General features: G+C 42.0%; 1 protein-coding gene across 1 annotated transcript in view; it reads right to left on the bottom strand.

Moving 5' to 3' along the window:
- Positions 1-16,398, bottom strand: part of MYO9A (myosin IXA) — a 235,314-nt gene that overhangs the window by 89,192 nt on the left and 129,724 nt on the right. Inside the window, exon 16 of the mRNA XM_058665444.1 lies at positions 4,997-5,072. Within this exon, the coding sequence (XP_058521427.1) occupies positions 4,997-5,072 (76 nt within the window). The remainder of the gene's footprint in view (positions 1-4,996; positions 5,073-16,398) is intronic.

Raw genomic sequence — 16,398 nt, 5'->3', positions numbered from 1 at the left:
GGATATCCCCCAGTGCCTTCAGGACTGAGAAAGGCGGCAGTGAAACAGATGCATAAGACTGGAATCAGCAACCTGAGAAGGTCAAGGAGGGCGCGCCAGGCTGCAGAGACTCAAGCGAAATGTGAGCGAAATTCGGGGAGCAAACCTCAGTGATTCGCTAACACAGGGAAGTGCCCGCCTTTAGCAGGAGGTAACCGGCAGGCGAATCTCCGGAACAAAACGCAGTGAAGAGTGCCTGAACTATCTTTGGAACAAAACGCGGTGAAGGGTGCCTGAACTGAGCAATTCAAGCCAGGCTTGGATCTGAGCGGACTGGCCAGAGAGGATGACTAAGCACAGAAACAAAGAGCCTGGGCAAACCTGGGAACTGGAACTCCCCCGCACTGGGCTGCACCAATCCCAGGACCACAAGAACCCCACAGAAGGGAGACCTAATAGCTACTGTAAATATCGCCCTGGTTGGAAGAACTAACAAGACCACAGAGTTGTGCTACTGAAGAAGTAGGCGGGGAAGCCAGCTACCACAAAGAAGGGAAAAAAAAGAAAAAAAAACTAGGTCAGCAAGATCTCAGGTCATCCACTAGGTGGCAGCAGAGGTCAAGAGTTAGAAGCAAGCAATCTCGGCGATCACACAGACACCGGGCAAGCACACAGGAAAAGAAATGAGTCAGAGGAAGGAGCCGCTGCCACCCACAAAAAGTCACCAAGAGGACTGGTCAATCGCAGAGATCACAGATGAAGAAACTGATGAACTATCAGACAAGGAATTCAGAAAAATAATTATAAAACTCTTCAGAGACAATGAAAAACGACGGGAGAAGCTCAAGGAATTCAAAAATCATATGATCACAGAAACAAATATAGTCAAAAATGAGATCCTTAACCTGTAGCACAGAGTTGAGAGCCTTTCCAACGGAATTAATGCAGCAGAAGACAGGATCTCTGAATTGGGAGACTCCCAGAATGAAAGCAGGCAGATTATCAATCAGCTGGAGAAACATTTGAACAAGGCCAGTAAGGCCATACAGGAAATGAAAGACAACATCAAGAAGTCAAATATCAGAATTACAGGCCTTCCAGAAGGAGTGGAAAGAGAGACAGGTATGCAACCGGTACTCAATGAAATTCTACAGGAGAACCTCCAAAACACTTGGAACATGAATCCAGCCCAAATCCTGGAAGGACAGAGAACCGCCAACAGATTCGACCCAAAGAGATCCTCATCCAGACATGTGGTACTCAAGCTCCCCTCCAACGAATACAAAGAAAGAATTCTGAGACTAGCATGAAGCATAGACAAGCTCACATTTCGGGGTAGACCAATCAGGATCACTGCTGACTTCTCAGAAGAAACACTCCAAGCAAGGAAAGAATGGAATAAAATCTTTCAAATCCTGAAACAAAACAACTGTCAACCAAGAATAATGTACCCAGCAAAGATCTCATTTGTATTTGAGAATGAAATTAGATACTTCCATAGCAAGGAGAAACTAGAAGAATATGCCAGCACAAAACCAGCTCTACAAAATCTCCTTAGAAATGTGCTAATCCCAGAAAAAAAGAAAGCAAACCATACAAAGAGGGCAAATGGGAAGATCTCCCCACTAAAGTCCATGCAAGCAAAGACAAACAGATAACAACACCCACAAAAACACACACCCATGGCAGGACAAAATCGCAGTCGCTCAATATTAACTCCTTAGAATGTGTGAGGAAGACACGAAGTATAACCTATCAGGAACATAACAGGTAACTCATAGACAACAGACTCGAATCAGCATTAGACAATAGTAAAACTACAAAGACATACAGGGGGAATCAAGAGCGATCCTGACAACCTCTTAACAGGAGGTCATATTCAAAGAGCAGGAAGGGACCCCAGAGTGGAGCAGGAGGACAGGAGGCGGCTTGTATCCAAACCCTGGAGACTTCCAGATCCTCACCAAGGACTATCAGTATGGGCACCAAGGACTACATCCCAACTGCCAAGGAGTCCACGGGGAATTGGAGTACCTTCAGAGGCTGAGAACTCTGAGGTCATCCACCCCCATTTGGATCTACCACATGGGATGGAAGAAACCCAAATCCTTCCTTGCAGAATCCGAGGTCATCGGAACGACAACCAGGAGCACTGAGCAGTCCACAGAAACAGAAGAACAGTAAATTTCCTTCAGGAATAGAGACAGGAGCTTTCTCTGGTCCTTACTTAGTTTCAACTTTGGATCCCCACCCTCTCTGGCAATGACCGTCAGGGTCACTCAGGAGGCCCCCCCCCCACCAAAAAAAAAAGCAAACAAAAAAATTAGAGAGAGAACAACAAGCAAAGCTTAGAATCAGACAGGAAATGGTCAGCGTGGACTCACATATACCTTACTAGGTAGGACACAAAGATTAGTTACCCCTCAATGGGGTATTGAAGATTTCTCTGCACACTCCTCCTAAAACTGTTCACCTAAACTGTTGAAATATGCCTTGTTAGAGTTATAAGCCAGTTTAGACTATCCTAAAATCTGCCAAGTTCAGCAAAATTATGCTTCAACACTATAAACTGCTAAATACTAAAACGAAAATATATACGAGACACCTGAACAGTATCCTATAGCCATTTTAAGGTGTATAGCAGCCGGTTCTGTATATAAACTAAAATTGAAATGTCAATGAAGTAGTCACAGGATGTGGTTAAGAACTTGCATTTTTTTTAACATATTGATCACTCATACCATGTCAATTAATTCCATAATGTTATAAATTGTTGCTGATGTTATGTTGGGGCTTTTAATTGATCAGGATGATGTCCTGCCAGCTCAGTCTTCAGACCAGAGATGGTCTCCCCAAGAAACCGTTGAACTTATCTGGACAATAAGATGCTGAACTCTATGCTTGGTATATGTTTGCAAAGAAAGAATCTTGACTGAATTTGAACTGTAATACTGCAACAAGGTGGAGGAATCTACCATGGGGGGAGGGTACGGGGAGGGGTGGGGGGAATCTCAGAGCCTATGAAACTGTGTCATATAATGCAATGTAATTAATTAAAAAAAAAAGACACACAGAACAATGAAAGCAACATTCACAATCCAGAAATAAGCATTTCAATTTACGGACAACTTGAATTCCAGAAATCTGCCAGCAAACGTCCATGGGAAAATAACCATCTGCTAACAAGCGGTACAGGGAAGACTGGAGACGGCCAGAGGCACAAGAATGAGACTGGAACTCATCACACATTTCAGTTGGAACTCACAACTACTACTCTGTCCTCAATCCTCATCGATTTCCTCTAAAATAACATATAAAATATATTCGTCAACCCAATAAACACAATTCTTTTTTTTTTTAATAAACACAATGCTTACAAACTCTTGTTAAGATCGCCAGCAAAGGGCCAGTGCCAGGACATAGCAGGTAAGGCTGCCATCAGTGGTGCCAGCACCCTCTCTGGAGCCAGTTCAAGTCCCAGCTGTTCCACTTTGGAACTTGTTTCCTCCTAATGTACCCGGGAAAGCAGCAGAAAATGGCGCAAATCTTTGGGCCCCCTGTGACCGCATGGAGAAACCCAGGAGAAGCTCCTGGCTTCAGACTGACCAGCTCCAGCCACCAGAGCCATTTTGGGAGTAAATCAGTAGATGAAGATCTCTGTCCCGCTATCTCTTCCTCTGTCTCTTTTTCAAATAAAGAAGGAAATCTTTTTAAAAGCAGATGGCCAGCAGCCTTTTCCTGGTAATATTACACCAGTGTCACTTTTCTCTTCATTACATGTGAAAGGAAAGAAAGCTGGTGTGATCTAATACCCCGTAAAATGATCTTCATAAAGAAATACATGTCTTTCAACGACCAGTTTATCATTCCATGGGGGTCTAAAACCAGGTAACTGTGTGAGCTCACACCCAATCAGTCAATCCTAAGCTACAACACTGGATCAATTTGATCACCCCGGAGAAACTCAGAAAGATCTTTTCAGGTAACCACAATTGAAAGGACAAAGATAAATACACACACTGGGAATTAGCAAATTTATAATCAGTCAACTGCTTTGCCCTGTTGAGCAGGACACAGATTTTTGTTTTCCAAATCATGAAGACGAGTTCCCTAAGTTACAAGTTCCTAACCACGGTGATAATGGTGTCAATAGTGAGTGATAAAGGCACAATGACCCAGGTTGCTCTTGCATCCTAAAGTTTAGCACGCAAATATGATGGTGGACTGCATCATCAGCCAAGAATCATTGATACGAGAGCAAAGGACACACACGTGCCAGCGTTGGGGATGAAGACATTTGTCTTAGCTTTGTGGCATCTGGCAGATCTGGAATAAGGCACTAGTGAACTTAGACTTCTTCAGGAGCAACAGAGCCACACAAAAGGCAGTGAGCAACTAAGCGACGACACATACCAGGCACTGAAAGAGCAGGTGCGTAGTTACTAAGACACTCGACTGTGATGACATTTAGGCCACACTCTAGAAATTGCTAAACAACACTTAATAAATGACATACATAAAAACAAAACTTAGCTAACTCTGAAAATTTTACTTACTTCCAAATTATACTCAGAAAAATGTCACTAAAAATGGTATAAGCTCTGATGCTTATACTCACCAAGAAAAGGTATTACACACTCTCATGTAAATCATTATGTATACTTAATTATTCCCTACCATGGGAGATTGCTCCACAAAAAATCAGCAGAATATAAACTTTAGGCTTACAAAAGATGTAAAATCCAAGGTCTCAGAAATTAAATTACACAAGGCTCATAAGTAATCTAATCATTTTCTCCAAAGCAATCTTAGGCAAGTTTTGTTAACTAATATATTGTTATTTTAACATTTACAAAAGATTTCTGTTTTGTTTTGCTTTTCTGTTTTCTCATTTACAAAAGTTTTAAGAAATTAAAACCAAACCAAGCCCTTCTTCATATTTTTAAAGACACACAAACAGTAAGAAAGCAAGTCACTTCTTTTCAATTCTTTGACAATATAAATCAAAAGCACTTACTGCTGGTTTTTCTCATTCAGAGCATTCATGCCCTGAAGATCAGAAAGAGGTGTTCTGGGGCTTTTCCGAGTTATATCTAGCAAGAGACGTAAAAAGAAAAAAAAGAAACAAAATTTAAATCAATGTTAAGCTGGACATGAAATAACTTTAGCAAATTGATCAATCAAAATATCAATCAAAAATATCAATATAGCAATCAAAATTGATATACTTCAATCAATGTCTGTTAAATATGTCAGAAACATCTAAATAATATGAACCAAATCTCATAATCATCATTACAAATAAAACCAATGAGACTCTAATAATGAATTCTTTTTTGAAAACATTATTTTTCCGAAATACAGAACTGGAGAGGGAGAGAGGAGGACAGAGAGAGAGAGAGAGAGAGAGAGAGAGAGAGAGAGAGAGAGAGAGAGAGAGAAATGGGACAGTGCAATGGCTTAGCAGGCTAAACCTCTGCCTTTGGTGCTGGCATCCCATATGGGGACACTGATTAGGGTTCTGGCTGCTCCAATTCTGATTTAGCTCCTACTTGTGGCCTAGAAAGGCAGCAGAGGATGGCTCAAGTTATTGGGCCCCTGCACCCACATGCAAAACCCAGAAGTTCCTGGCTTTGAATCAATTCATCTCTGGCTATCGCAGCCATTTAGGGAACAAACGAGAGGATGGAAGGGTGCTGCCTTTTGTTTCTCCTTCTCTCTATAAAATTTGCCTCTCAAAAAAATAAATCTTTAAAGACAGTGATAGAGAAGAAATAAAAAGAGGAAACAGAAGAAGAGAGAGAGATCACTTTCCCAACCCCTAAATGGCCACAGTATTTGGCTGAAGCTGAGTCAGGCCAGAGGGAGGAGTTAGGAGTGTCATCTGGGTATTCCAGATGAGTGCAGGAGCCCAGTTACTTGGACCATCTTTTGCTGCTTTCCCAGGCTATTGACAAAGGGCTGAATCATAAGTGCAACAGCCAGGATACAACCTGGAATCCATATGGGATATCAGCTTCACAGACAGTGACTTAACCCACTGCACTACAGTATCAGCCACATTATTCCTTCGTTCATAGAAACACTAACTTGAGGAAGCTCAAAGCAGCCTGCAATGAAGGCAGAGAAGGCAGGAAATTCCTTTTTATTTTGATATCAAAATAATTTTTCATATGGGCCCAGCGGCGTGGCCTAGCGGCTAAAGTCCTCGCCTTGAAAGCCCCAGGATCCCATATGGGCGCCGGTTCTAATCCCGGCAGCTCCACTTCCCATCCAGCTCCCTGCTTGTGGCCTGGGAAAGCAGTCGAGGATGGCCCAAAGCTTTGGGACCCTGCACCTGCGTGGGAGACCTGGAAAAGGTTCCAGGTTCCCAGCATCGGATTGGCGCGTACCAGCCCGTTGCGGCTCACTTGGGGAGTGAAACATCGGATGGAAGATCTTCCTCTCTGTCTCTCCTCCTCTCTGTATATCCAGCTTTCCAATAATAATAAAATCTTTTTAAAAAAAATAAATAATTTTTCATATTATCCCTTTTAACTGTTTTCACCAATAAATATACTGATAACATGGGCTACAAATCTTAGAGATTGAGCCAGTGCTGTGGAAGAGCAGATGGAGCCAATGCCTGCAGTACTGGCATTCCATACGGGGGCCAGGTAGAGTCCAGACTGCTCTACTTCCAATCAAGTGATGTGCTGGTCTGTCCAAAAAAAAAACAACAAAAGATTGTCCAAGTGTTTGGGCCCCTGCGACCACATGGTAGACCCACAGAAAGCTCCTATTTCCTGGCTTCAGACAGGCCAGACTCCAGCAGAAACAGCCATTTGGGAGAGCGAACCAATGGATGGAAGATTTCCTCTCCTTTTCTCTCTCTGCAGCTCTGGCTTTCAGTAAATCTTTAAAAACTTTTTTTTACTATTATCATGATTTTATTTTATATATATAAATAAATATATAAATATATTAAAATTGATATGTAAATATATATTTATTAAATAAATGTATATATTAATATATATAAATACATATATAGGTAAAGGTCTGCTGTGATGGCTTAATTGGCTAATCCTCCCTTTGCAAGCACTGGGATCCAATATTAATGCTGGTTCCTGTCTCAGCTGCTCCACTTCTCATTCATCTCCCTGCTTATGCCCTAGAAAAGCAGTAGAAGATGGCTCAAAGCTTTGGAACCTGCACCCATGTGGGAAAACCAGAAGAAGCTTCTGGCTCCTGGCTTCAGATCAGCTCAGCTCCAGAAGTTGCAGCAATTTGGGGAGTGAATGAACCAGCAGATAGAAGATCTTTCTCTGTCTCTCCTTCTTTCTGTAAATCTCCATTTCCAATAAAACTAAATTAAGCCTTTTTTTTATTAGAAAGTCATATATACAAAGAAGAGGAGACACAGAGAGGAAGATCTTCCATTTATTGATTCACTCCCCAAGTGGCTGCAATGGCTGGGTCTGCGCCAACCCGAAGCCAGGAGCCAGGAGCTTCCTCCAAGTCTCCCACGCGGGTGCAGGGTCCCAAGGCTTTGGGCCGTCCTCGACTGCCTTCCCAGGCCACAAGCAGAGAGCTGGATGGGAAATGGAGCTGCCAGGATTAGAACCAGTGCCCATACAGGATCCCAGTGCATGCAAGATAAGGACTTTAGCCATTAGGTTACTGCGCTGGGCCCAAGCTTCTATTTTTTTTTTTTTAAGAGATCAATTGAGCTTCAAGGAAAAGACAGGGTGCCAGTGTTGTGGCACCAGTGTGTTAAGCTACTATCCCACGTGGGCAATGCTTCATGTTTCAGCTGCCACACTTCCAACCCAGCTTCCAGGTAATACACCTGGGAATGCAGTGAAGATGGCTCCAGTGCTTGGGCCCCTGCACCTCATGTGGGAGAATCAGATGTTTAGGTTCCTGGTTCTCACTTGGCCTGGCCTTAGCTGTATGTAATCAGTCATCTGGGGAATGAATCAGTAGATGAAGACCAATCAATTCTCACACTCTCTACTCCTCCCCCAATAACTGTCTTTCATATAAGCAAATAAATCTTTTTTAAGACACTTGAGCATCAAGGATGACAAACTGTTTCCCGAAGGATTTATCAGTATTTAAGACAGGGGATCTCGGTTTGTGACAGCAATTGATGCCACAACCTGCAATGCAGCCATCCTGCACAGGAGCACCGGTCCACGTCTGTGTCTGTCCCAGCCCTCTGCTGGGTGTCCACCCACACGGGAGGCCAGGAGGAGGCTGACCCAGACCCAGCAGTTACAACCACTTAGGAAGCAAACTAGTGGATGGAAGATTTCTTGCTCTTTTTCATTCCATCTCTGTCACTACGCCTTTCAAATCAGTCAATCTTTAAAAATTTAAATATGACTCTCTTCAGATTATATGATAAACAGTTTAAGATCTGAAAATATAAAGTTATTAAATTTCCCTACATAAGTGCAAACATTTAATGTAAGATAAAATGTGGAAAAAATTACTTAAGGTGACATAATCTACAAAAACGCTAAGGAATTCAGAAAAATCTGGGACTAACAAAAGAGTTCAGCAGACTTCCAAGAAACAAGATCAATCTGCAAAAATCATATGTATTTCTAAGAAAACAAATAAGGAATGGAAAAGATAAAGCAGGAAAATAATTCCATTAACAGCGTCAAAATAACAGGACAAAATTTAACAATAAAGTATAAGACATCTATAACGCAAACTACAAAACATGAGTAAGAGAAATTCAGAAAGATCCAAAGCAACAGAATACCATCGAAGTTCGTGAATGAGAAAGCATGTTATGAGAGGGCAATGCTCCTCAATTTACTCACTAGGTCAAGATCATCTCTATTAAAATCCGAGCTACAAGCTGAGCACAATGTTAATATGGAAATGCAAGAGATCCAGGAGAGCCAAAAAATTAAAAATTAGAAAGAGGGTGTCCCAAAGCCTTGGAAACCTGCACCCATATGGGAAATGCAGTAGATCCTAGTTCCTGGCTCCTGGCTTTGGACTGGCTCAGCTCCAGCCAATAAGGCCATTTGGGTATGAACCAGTGGATATGATATTTCCCTCTGTCTCTCCTTTTCTCTGCAAATCTACATTCCAATAAGAATAAACCTTAAGATACTTTAAAAAAGGGGGGGGGGGGTTTCCAATTATTCAGATTCCCCTACAAAACTTATTTCAAGGACACTAATCAACACAGTAAGTTGGACTGACTAGAAATATCAGTCCAGAAACCAATCTTTATACTTATAACCAATGTTTCTGATAAGACAAGACAATTCAGTAGGAAAGAGTAAAGCTCTTAACAAATGTTACCGTGAAAGTTAATCACATGGAGAAGAATGAAGTTGGGGAGGAAGGGGAGACGCAGTGTTTGGAACAATGTTAAGGAACAAGCCTTCATCCCACATTGAAGTTCTGTGTAAAGCCCCAACTGCTCCACTTAGAATCCGACTCCCAGCTGCTGCACATCCTGGGAGGCAGCAGATAAAGGCTCAAGTATGTGGATCATTTCACTGCCATGGGAAACACAGTCCGAATTGGGACAAAATACATTTTGCTTTTTTAATTGGCAAATTTCATAAAAGCTGTGAAACAGAGATTCAAAGGTGTAACAAGTCTCCAACAGGAAAAGCACAAATACAAATCATGAGCTAGGCATGAGAGAATTGCTAAAAACCAAAACTAAAGAGGAAATTCCTAATGTAGCCAGAGGGAAAATAGGTATATTCCACACAGGGGAATGACAACAGGATGACATTTGGGTTACTCATTACCAAAAAGCCAAAAGAAAAGAAAATGACATCTCTCTAGTTATCAGAAGTCTGACAGTGCCTGCTGGTGTTAATGGAATGTCTGCTTTATGAAACAGTAACTCAACTCCAAAGTATTCATGGGGTTGAGTATTCAGAGAAGCACATGTCCAACACAATGACAGCAAACACAAATGTTCCCAGCAGGAGTTCCCTCAGGATAGCTCTGACAGTACAGCACCCTTAAATTCATGAAGAAATGAACACTAGGGCCTAGCGTGGTGGCCAAAAAGCTAAATCCTTGCCTTGATCATGCTGGGATTCCACGTGGGCGCCAGTTCATACCCCAGTTCATATCCCTGCTTGCGACCTGGGAAAGCAATAGAGGACAGCCCAAAATCTTGGGACCCTGCATCCCGTGGGAGCCCTGGAAGAAGCTCCTGGCTTCAGATAGGCTCAGCTCTGGCCATTTCAGCCACTTGGGGAGTGAACTAATGGATGCAAGATTTTTCTCCATGTATCTCCTTCTCCCTGTAAATCTGCCTTTCTGATAAAAAAAAACTGAATCTTTAACAAAAGAAATGAACACTAAACATACTGCAGCATATACAGCTCTGTGGGCGGAATGGAATTAAAGGACAATGTGTATGTTCCATGAGGTTTCTGAAGCTCCTTTCATGTTTGCATGTACATAGATAACAGAACATAACTGAATGATAAAGTGCTGATACCCACAGCAAAAAAAGGTACATTTGTGACTCACGAGCTTGTGTAGAAGCATGAAACAAAAGCACAAACACAGAAATAGGAAGACAAATTAAAGGAATAAAAAAAAGAGGTATGAAATGCAGTGAACAAGAGCACATTTTCTGATACTTCTAAAACCAAAATACACATCACAGTTGAATTCTGGCTATCTTGTTTAATTTTATCATCTGTTTAACTGTGCTACTTGGTCTGTTGTAATATACTAATAATTAGTAAAACCTCTAGAGTTTCCTCCATGCTTGTATTTACCCTAATTAATTTATGCTTTCATCTAGCCCTTGATGACTATTTTGTTTGCTCTGTGATTTCTTTCTTTGGGAAACTGTATATGATTTCAAATTTTTACACCCAAATTTTTAAGATTTATGTTTATTTATCTGAAAGGCAGAGTTACAGAGAGAAGAGATAAATCTTGCATTAATTAAATGGCCACAGTGGCTGGGTCAGTGCCAGACTGAAGGCAGGTGCCAGGAGCTTCTTCTGGGTCTCCCACATGGGTTTGGGTGGAGGCGCAGAAACACTGGAGCAATCTTCTGCTGTCTACCCAGGTTCATCACAGGGAGCTGGATGGGACCTGAAGCATCTGAGACTCAAATCAGCACCCAGCTGTAGCTGCTGACTGCCTAACCCACTCTGTTACAGACCCACTCTCAAATCTGAACACACTCACTAATCTTGGTAGTTGCTGAGTCCGAGACTTCAAGTGCTTTAGTTACAGTCAGGCTCTCTGACAAGGCATGCTATTATCTAGCACTTTTTTCATGCCATTTACCTTCAATTAAATCAAGCAAATCAGGCCTTATTACAACTACTTACTTTCAGATTTACATCTTTATCAATTCATTTCTTAATCTCCAAAAGTTTCAGACATTTTTATCTTTCATATTTTTTCTCAACCAAATTTTATTTCATAGGATCTACTGGTAAAGATCTATTTAGATTACTATTTTGTTTTATTACTGAATATTCATGTTAGCCTGGTATTTTACTAACTCTTTTAATGTTACCATTTTAAGTAAAAAAATCTTTCAGAAATCATTTAACTATTAAAAAATTTATTTTCATAGTTTAATTAGTAAACATATCATTTATATTCCTACTTTTTTAAAAAACTTTTTTTCATGAGAAGTAGCAATAACAGTGATAAAAGGGACATTAACAATCTCAGGTGTTTACAATCAATCAGTTTTTTTAAGATTTTTTTTTTTTTATTGGAAAGGCAGACACACAGAGAGGAGAAGGAGGAGAGACAGAAAGGAAGATCTTCCGTCCAATGATTCACTCCCCAAGTGACTGCATCAGCTGGAGCCGAGACGATCCTAAGCCAGGAGCCAGGAGGTCTTCCGGGTCTCCCACACGGGTGCAGAGTCCCAAGGATTTGGGCCATCCTCGACTGCTTTCCCAGGCCACAAGCAGAGAGCTGGATGGAAAGCAAGGCCACCGGGATTAGAACTGGTGACCATATGGGATCCTGGTGCGTGCAATGCGAAGACTTTAACCACTAGGCTATTGTGCCAGGGCCAATCAATCGGTCTCTTATGGATGACTGATTAATGAATCACATCACAAGATCTGAGAAAGACACCAAAAAACCAGGAAGTGCAAAAAGGTAAAATTCACAGGTAAAATAATTAGACTTGCCATCATAATACTGATTATCGAAACAGGAAAGAGCCATCCCTGAGATGATGTGCAAAACTTCCCCTAGCCATGTTAGCACTGAGCATCACCAAGCACAATCTCTTATAGTTAGATTGTGTCTACCTGCATGTCTACAACTGTATTTCATTCTTTTTAATAGCTCAGTAGTATTCCATACAGCAGATGAAACAGTTTCGTTATCCAATCCTCTGTAATGGGCACTTAGGCTATTTCCATGTTTTTGCAATTACTGATTGTTCTGTAATGAACATAGGAGTTGCTTTCTCACGTATCAGGTCTTTTGGATATACTCCTAGAAGTGGGGTAGATGGGTTATATGGCAGGTGGATTTTCAGTTGCCCTAAGTATTCTCCATACCAACTTCCATAGTGGTTACACTAGCCTGCAATTCCTCCAGCAGTGGAGTAGGTTTCCTTTTTCCTCACATCCTCGCCAGCAGATGTTGATGATAGTTTTCTGCATGTAGGCCATTCTTATCAGGGTGTGGATTTTATTTGAATTTTTTTTATTGCCAGGGAGTTCAAGCACTTTTTCATATGCCTGTTAGCCATTCGGATGTGTTCCTTTGAAAAATGTCTGCTCATTTTCTTTGCCCATTTCGTCTAGTTTGTTTTATTGAATGGTTGTTCTAGAGTTCTTTGTATATTCTGGATATTAGGCCCCTGTCTCTTGAGTAGAGTGCAAAGATTTTCTCCCACTCTGTTGGTTGCTTTTTTACTTTTTTAATTGTTTCTTTTGCTGTGCAGAAGCTTCTTAGCTTAATGTAGGCCCATTTGTTTATTTTGGTCTTGATTGCCTGTGCTTTTGATGATTTTTCTAGGAAGTCTGTGCCAGTATCTATATCTTATGAATATTTCCTACATTTTCTTCCAAAGGTTTAGATCCTTTATCCATTTGGATTTGATCTTTGTGTATGGTGAAAGGTGTGGATCTTGCTTCTTATTTCTGCAGGCTATTAGCCAGTTGTTCCAACAGCATTTATTGAAGAGACCTGCCTTTTTTCCTGGACTGCTTTCTGTTTTCTTGTCAAAGATTAGATGGATGTGCATACATGGGTTCCCTTCTGATGTTTCTATTCTACTCCATTGGTCTTCATCTCTGTTTCTGTGCCAGTACCAGGCTGTTTTGATGACTATCGCCCTATAATATGTCTGAAGGCCTGGGATTGTAATCCCTCCCACTAGGTTCTTAGTCTTCAGGATGGTTCTGGCTATTAATGATCTTTTGTGTTTCCAGATGAAGCTTTGTATAATTTTTTCCAGCTCTATGAAAATGTTCTTGGGATTTTGATTGGAATCGTATAGAACTTATATACTGTTTTTGGTAATATGGACAATTTGATGATATTGACTCTGCCCATCCAAGAACACAGTATATTTCTCCACTTTTTGAAGTCTTCTTCGATTTTTTTAATGCTTTGTAATCTTCCTCATAGAGATCTTACACATTTTTAGTTTATTCTCAGGTATTTCATTTTCTTCTGTTATTTTGAAGGGCACTGGTTAGTTCTTTTTCATCCCTGGAGTTGTTTGCATATACTAGGGCTGTTTATTTCTGTTCATTTATTTTGTGCCCTGCTACTCTGCCAAACTCTCGTTCTAGCAGTCTCTTTATTGAGTTCTCCTATATATAGAATCATGTCATCTGCAAACAGAGATAGCTTGACTTCCTCGTTTCCAATTTGAATTCCTTTGAGTTCTTTTTCATGTATAAGAGCACTTGCAAGTACTTCCAGTACTATGTAAAATATCAGTGATGATGGGCCCAGCGGCGTGGCCTAGCAGCTAAAGTCCTCGCCTCGAACGCCCTGGGATCCCATATGGGCACCGGTTCTAATCCTGGCAGCTCCTCTTCCCATCCAGCTCCCTGCTTGTGGCCTGGGAAAGCAGTCGAGGACGGCCCAAAGCTTTGGGACTCTGCACCCGCGTGGGAGACCCGGAAGAGGTTCCTGGTCCCGGCTTCGGATTGGCGCGTACCGGCCCATTGCGGCTCACTTGGGGAGTGAACCATCGGATGGAAGATCTTCCTCTCTGTCTCTCCTCCTCTCTGTATATCCAGCTTTCCAATAATAATAAAATCTAAAAAAAAAAAAAATATATCAGTGGTAATAATGGGTGTGGGGAGCGGGATGCCAAAGCCGCTCCCCAGAATAGGAAAGGCTGTCACAGAATGGCAGCTGGCCCAGGGCCAGGAGGCGGGGTTGGTCTCGCCAAGCAGGTAAACAGGAAGTCACAAGGATAGGCTGATGCCCTCACTGTGATTATGTTACTGCCACTGGCCTATCAGGTAGTGCCAAGTGGACCCACGGGAAGAAGTGATTGGTGGAGAATGGTATAAAAGCAGCCAGTAAAAGCTAAGGAGGGGGACAAGGAGGAGAAAGATGGGGAGCAGAACGATGGATGGAATTAGAAGAACGGGGCAGCAGAGAGGGGTAGAAAAGTTAAGGGAAAAGCTAAGGCGTATGGGATGAGGAGGAGAAAGACAGGGAGAAGAACCACGGACGGAACGGGAAGAACGGGGCACCAGAGGCGGGTAGAGGGGCTAAGCTCTTCAGGTGGAAAAGCTAAGGCGTACAGGGAGAAAAAGCAGAGAGGGGTTACAAAAGCAGTACCTACGGAGAGAAAAGGACGGGGACAAGAACAGGAAAAGCAGCAGAGAGGGGTACAAAAGCAATACAGACCTACGAGGAGAGGAACGGGAAGAAAAGTAGCAGAGAAAGGGCTAGAGAAGCAGGGAGAAGAGCTAAGACCAACGGGGATAAAGGCAGCAGAGAGAAAGGGATAAACGCAGCCGCTGTTGGCAATAAGGGGTCCGGTTGCGGCTCCGGCTTTTCCCAGACCCTCCAGCCTCGTCGTTAGTGTCGCTGCTGGTTAGCGACAAGTGGGCATCCTTGTCTGGTTCCAGAACTTAATAGGAAAGCCTCCAATCTTCTCCTGTTCAGTACGATGCTGGCATTGGGTGTTTCATATATTGCTTTGATTATATTGTGGAATGTTCCTTCTATGCCTACCTTGTTTAGAATTTTTTAGCATGAAATGGTGTTGGATTTTTACCAAGTGCTTTCTCTGCATCTATTGAAACTATCATGTTTTTTGTTCTTCAGTTTCTTGATGTGATGTATCACATGTATAGATTTGCGTATGTTAAAACATCCCTGCATATTAGGGATGAATTCCACTGGTCCAGATGAATGACCTACCTGATGTATTTTTGTATTCTGTTGGCTAATATTTTGGTGAAGATCTTAATGCCAATATTCATAAAGCATATCACTCCATAGCTTGCTTTCTTTGCTGTGTCTCTATCTGGCTTTGGTGATATTGGCCTCACAGAATGAATTTGGGAAGAACTGCCTCCTTTCTATTGTTTTGAAAAGTTTGTGGAGAATTGGGGGCAGTTCTAGCTGGAATGCTTTGTAGAATTGAGCAGTGAAACCATCTGGGCCCAGGCTTTTCTTTGTTGGGAGGGCTTTAGTTACTGACTTGATCTCTGCCTCTGTTATAGGTTAATTTAGGTTTTTTGTTGCCTCGTGACTAAGTTTTGGTAGATGGTAAGAGTCCAGGAATCAGTCCATTTCATGGAGGTCTTCTGAGTTGTTGGCATATAGTTGTTTGTAACTAATTTCTGACTATTCCCTGTATGGCTACAGTATCTGTTGACACAAACTGATGCAAACTGGGGGCCAAATCAGATGAAAGTACTATGGGTAGTGGATTAGCTAGCAATGCTACTCTGCTGGACCCCAATTTACACTAACTTCAAATAGTATTTGTTTCTGGCATTTGACTTCATGTTTTTCCTCTACTTCACTTACTTTTAAATATCCACTTATCTATTTGCTTATTTATCTCAAAGGTAGAATTACAGAGCAGGAGCAGAAAGGGAGAATTATATAGACAAAGTGACTGAAAAAGAGACACACCTAAGACAATGAATGAGAATCTACCGCTTGCTAGTTCACACCCCAAATGGCCACAATGGCCAGAAGACCAGAGTTTCATCTGTTTCTCCCACATGGGTGGCAAGGACCCCACCCCTTGGGTCATCTTCTGCTGCCTCTATAGGTAAATTAGCATGAAGCTGGATTGGGAAGTGGAGCACCCAGGACATGAACTGGGGTCCATATGGGCAGACAGGCCAAAGCAAGCCACAGTGAATACAGGAGTCAGGAGTTTTGTCCAGGTCTCACCCTTGGATGGCAGGGACTCAGGTACTTGGGCCATTACTGCTGCTTCCCCAC

This window comes from Ochotona princeps, chromosome 6 (assembly GCF_030435755.1).
Source record: "Ochotona princeps isolate mOchPri1 chromosome 6, mOchPri1.hap1, whole genome shotgun sequence".
NCBI classification, from domain to species: domain Eukaryota; kingdom Metazoa; phylum Chordata; class Mammalia; order Lagomorpha; family Ochotonidae; genus Ochotona; species Ochotona princeps.
Note: the sequence above shows the minus strand (reverse complement) of the source record. Positions and strands in the feature narration are given on the sequence as shown.